General features: G+C 59.5%; 1 protein-coding gene across 1 annotated transcript; it reads right to left on the bottom strand.

Moving 5' to 3' along the window:
- Positions 1–1430: 1430 nt before the first annotated feature.
- Positions 1431–3387, bottom strand: LOC119101031 (putative PE-PGRS family protein PE_PGRS46). Its single transcript, XM_037224278.1, has 2 exons — positions 3234–3387; positions 1431–2877 (listed from the first exon to the last, which is right to left on the bottom strand). The coding sequence occupies exons 1-2, from the start codon at positions 3277–3279 to the stop codon at positions 1574–1576; spliced, it is 1350 nt and encodes a 449-aa protein (XP_037080173.1). The 5' UTR covers positions 3280–3387; the 3' UTR covers positions 1431–1573.
- Between the last annotated feature and the right edge of the window lie 1279 nt (positions 3388–4666).

Below are 4666 nucleotides of genomic sequence, written 5' to 3' on the forward strand. Positions count from 1 at the left end.
CTGCGTTCATGTAATGGTACGAGGGCGTCAGATTCCTTGGATACGTGAAAGTCGTGTCGGCCAGCGTGACTGTCTACGATGAAGGAGTGTGACAGTGCTGGGCAGACGATTACGTCGCCTATTGTGGGAATGTCGTTTGCAATGCTCGCACCGTCCGACGCCGGTAAGGCGTTGTCGACATTCTGAAAATTTGAGCATGCTGATCTTTAAAAATCTTAAAAGGGAATAAATGCTAGATGTAAAAAACATGAGACATGTGCAGAACTTTGTAACAGTTGCGAAGGACCCGTCTGTTCGTCCCCATCCCCTGGGCAGCTCCTAAAAATCAAGTTCTTGGCATACTAAAAAAAATTAAATTTGTCTAGCTCCCCCTCCCGCGAGAGAAATCCTCACTACGTGCCGACTTGCATATGACAACATGTGACATTTGAACCCCCTGAACAAATCTTGGCTACGTGCCCGCATCGCGTGACCTCGGGCGATGGATCCAGAAATCTAGAAAAAACAACGCAACACGAGACGTTCATCTTACCACACACGGTGCAGGCATTCATTTCTGGTGTCACGGCTAAGTTCTTAAATCGAATAACCTGCCTAACCTTACCCAAATCGAATGTTTTCTCAGAAATGCGCCAATTTGGTCAACTTGTTTCTGAAGATCATCTGGAACCTGCCAATCGATCTCAATGTCATCTTGTCACGACTGTGCATCCTGTTGATTTTCAAAATGGGTGCAGGCAGTTTGGACAACCTGCCTGAAGCGGTTCAGGGGTTGCTGCAAAAACGCCGGGGGCCATGTATCCGCGGGTTTTCAAGGTTCAACGTGTCATGGGCTCTGACTTGTTACGTAAGTTGTTCAGTGCATTGGCGAGGAACATTATTCACATAGATGGGACAGAAGTATTAGCCTTATTCCATAGAGACTGACGTGATCTTATCCCTGTTTTTTCTCCGAGGAATAAAGCTACTACTTCTGTCTTATCTAGGTTCTGACTTGTGCTGAATGATGGAAGATTTCGTGTTGCACTTAGCTCTTCATGTTGGCCGGGCGGAGGGTCATATTGACTAGCATGTTGACCGGGCGGAGCAGTGCGACGGGGACAACCGGGTGGCAATCGGGCTGGAAGGGGCAAATCCTAAAGAAAGCAGCACACGTAGAAGTGAGCAGCACGGTCGAGATCTGTGTAGCCAACTTGCACATACGCCGGCCTGTTCTGACTGCATCCCGGACTTATCTGCTCACAAACGGTTGACCACCCACAAGCTCCTCGCGTGTCGGCATCGTGCCGAGCAGCACGGTGGTGAGTGAGGGGCGGTTTGTCTCTGGGGATCGGATATACTCGTCGATGTGTACGCAGGCTTTGTGATGCTGGAGCATTGTCATCAGTGTCGCTTTCATGCCGACACAATGTGTGAGACAACAGACAGCGTTGTTGACGGCTGCACCCAGGTGATGGAAATGGCACAATCTGTTTTTTATTTGTCACATATTCCTATACACAGCACGCCCCAAGGCCGCCTGGCTCCCTTCGACAGGCCTCCCATCCCTCGTTTACAGAAGGTTACTCTTCGGTCACTTGCCCTTCGGGCACTGTCCCTTTGGGCACTTGCCCTTCTGCCCCTTGCCTAGGTTGTCGCCGCTGGGCAGCACCTGGTCGAGCAGATCCTTCAGCGGCGGGCGGACGGGAAGGCCTTCAGCCTTGAAGCGGTGCTCACCGTTTGTGACGACCGAGCCTGCGATGCTGCCCGGCCCGGCCGTGTTGCCGTTAAAGGCGGTGTCGGACAGGGAGCCTCCACCGCCCCGCTTGTTAGCCCCCTGACCCTGGGTGTTGGCCTTGCTGGAGGCGCTGCCATCCGAGGCTTGTTGCCCGGTGGAGTGCGCGCTGGTGACGCCCACAAGGTCGCCACTGAACGAATCGAGGCCGAGCACCGACTCGCCGCCGGAACGGACCGCAGCGTGGGCTTGGCCGTCGTTCGTCGACTCCAACGAGTTCTGCGCCCCCGACTTCGTGGTCAGCGTGCCTTTGGAGTCGCCGGCGCGGCTCGTGCCCCTGGACTGTCCGGCGGCGCCGGCGCCGGGGCCCCTCGTGGCCACGTGCCCCTTGGAGCCGGCCTCAGTCTTCGCCCCTTGGGCGAGGCCGTCTCCGCCCGTAACGCCCTTGGTGTAGGCGCCCTCCGAGCCCTCGGCGGCGCCATCGCCGATGACGTCCAGCCCCACCTGGCTGCCGCTGACGCCCGTGACCTGGCCGCCGTTGGCGGCGGCGCGGCCGCGGCCTGCCACGCTGCCGCCCGCGCCGCCAGTCGACGTGGCCTTGCCGTCGGAGGCCGAATCGGTGCGCGTGGCGACGCCGTCGGGCCGCACCTCCACGCCAGCCGAGCCCACCGAGTTGATATGACCCTTGGCAGCGCCGTCGCCGCGGGAGGCCGAGCTGCTGCCCGCCGTGGAGTCCGTCTTGGTGACTCCGCCGATGGTGGCGGCGTCACCATTGGCGTCGATGTTGCCGGTGGCCTGGCCGGTGCTGACCACCTTGGTGTTGGCTCTCGTCTGGCTGCTGGCCTCTTCGCTGTTGGGTGTGACGAGCTTGTCCGTCTCACCGGCGGCGGAGCCCTTGCCCTTGACGGCGCCCTGTTCCTGCGACGTCAGTTCGACGCGCACGTGCGCCCTGGTCTTCTGGTCGGGCGTGTTCTCGGTCGAGGTTGTACCGCCGCTAACGCCAGCTCGCGCGTTTCCGTCCGTCTGCACGCCGCCATTGACATTTACTTGGGATCTGGCACCAGACGACGGCGGCGGCGGCGGTGGCGGCGGCGGTGGCGGCGGCGGTATTGGTGGGTGTGAAGGAGGCGGCGGTGGGGGAAAGCCGATGCCACTGGGGGCGGCTGCAGAAAGAGATGGGCATCATCACGCGAAGAGATGGTGCACATAGCGAGAAGACGCCGGAGTGAGCAAACACGTTCTTTGGTTGTTATAGCAGGGTCTCACGCGATTAGATTGACCTCGGTAACGTTCTTAGAGGTAGCACGTGCGCTCTTTTTTGTCGTGGACGTGACTTCATCCGCATCTGATCGAAAACTGCACGGCCGAAATGAAGTGAGCGATGACTTACGAAGCACGACATCTTTGTATATCCCACCACGTCGCCTCTACGGCTCGGTTGTGGTACTCCATAGTTGGGAGACGTCAGCGCCCTCTCGTGGTCGGAGGTCGGGGCCCAGCCCAGCTGCTCAGCACGTACCACACGCGGTGCCGATGGCGAGTGCGATCAGGAGCCAGACTTTCATGGCGGCGGGGACCGGGGACAGGGCTGGCAGGCACTGACGGCCCTTGGCCGGCACAGCCCGCCTTTATGCCGGCGGTGACAGGCGTGGGCCGTGCCGTCCGCCCCCGGCCCGGCGCCTAAGGTCAGCCTAACCATCCGCAGCAGCCGCGGACGCGCTGACACCGACACCTGCCGTGCCAACCGCTGACACCGACACTAGCCGTGTCAACCGCTGACACTGACGCTGCCGTGCCAACCGCAGACACTCTGGTACCAGCCGTATCAACCGCGTACACTAGTGGTGTCAACCGCTGGCAATGACACCTGCCGTGCCAACCGCTGACACCGACACTAGCCGAGCCAACCGCTGACACTGACGTCGCCGTGCCAACCGCAGACACTCTGGTACCAGCCGCGTCAACCGCGCACGCTAGTGGTGTCAACCGCTGGCAGTGACACCAGCCGTGTCAATCGCGCGCACTAGCTGTGTCAGCCACTGACGTTGACACCATGTGTGTCAGCCGCTGACACTGACACAATCCGTCCCAAGCACTGACACTGACACTAGCCATGTCGACCGCCGACACCATCCGTGTCAGGCGTCGATACTCTGGCACTAGTCCCGCCAACCGCTGAGACTTTGGACACCGGCAACGTTAACCGCTGACACCAGCTGTGTAAAGCGCTGACACCGACAATAGCCGCGTCAACCGCTGACACCAGGCATGCCAAACGCTGCCACTCTAGACACCAGATGCGTCAACCGCTGACACTAGCCGTGTCAACCGCTGCCACTCTAAGTAGCAGCCGTTAATCGCTGACACCAGCCGTCTCAAACACAGATACGCTGTCTGTGACCAACGCGCGAGCAACCACCGCTGGTTCAGTCAGAGGGACTAATGAACTACCACCAGTGCCACTTACAGCTTCCGCTGGTCCGGTCAGAGGGACCAATGAACTACCACCAGCGCCACCTACAGCCACCGCTGGTCCGGTCAGAGGGTCTAATGAACTACCACCAGCGCCACCTACAGCCACCGCTGGTCCGCTGTTCTGGTCAGGGTACACTGATGAGCCACCACCAGTGCCGCCCCCATCCACCGCTGGTACAGTCATGGGCACCGATGGACCATCACCAGCGCCACCTACAGCCTCAGCTGGTCCGGTCGGCAGCTGGACGCGTGACGTTATCTGAACCGCCACCAGCACCTACTACAGGCGGGCGCAGGCGGCGGACGAAGTGAGACTTTCTCTGCTCTGCTTTTGCTCGACTTAGGCTCTGCAGCTCTGCGTTGCGACCACACGTTTGCACCAAATCCATGCGTTTGCACCACACCCATGCGTTTACACTGGACCCACGCGTTTACACTGGACCCATGCGTTTACACTGGACCCATCCGCTTACGCCA

Source organism: Pollicipes pollicipes, unplaced genomic scaffold (genome assembly GCF_011947565.3).
Source record: "Pollicipes pollicipes isolate AB1234 unplaced genomic scaffold, Ppol_2.1 Scaffold_4881;HRSCAF=5763_pilon_pilon_pilon, whole genome shotgun sequence".
Taxonomy (NCBI): Eukaryota; Metazoa; Arthropoda; class Thecostraca; order Pollicipedomorpha; family Pollicipedidae; genus Pollicipes; species Pollicipes pollicipes.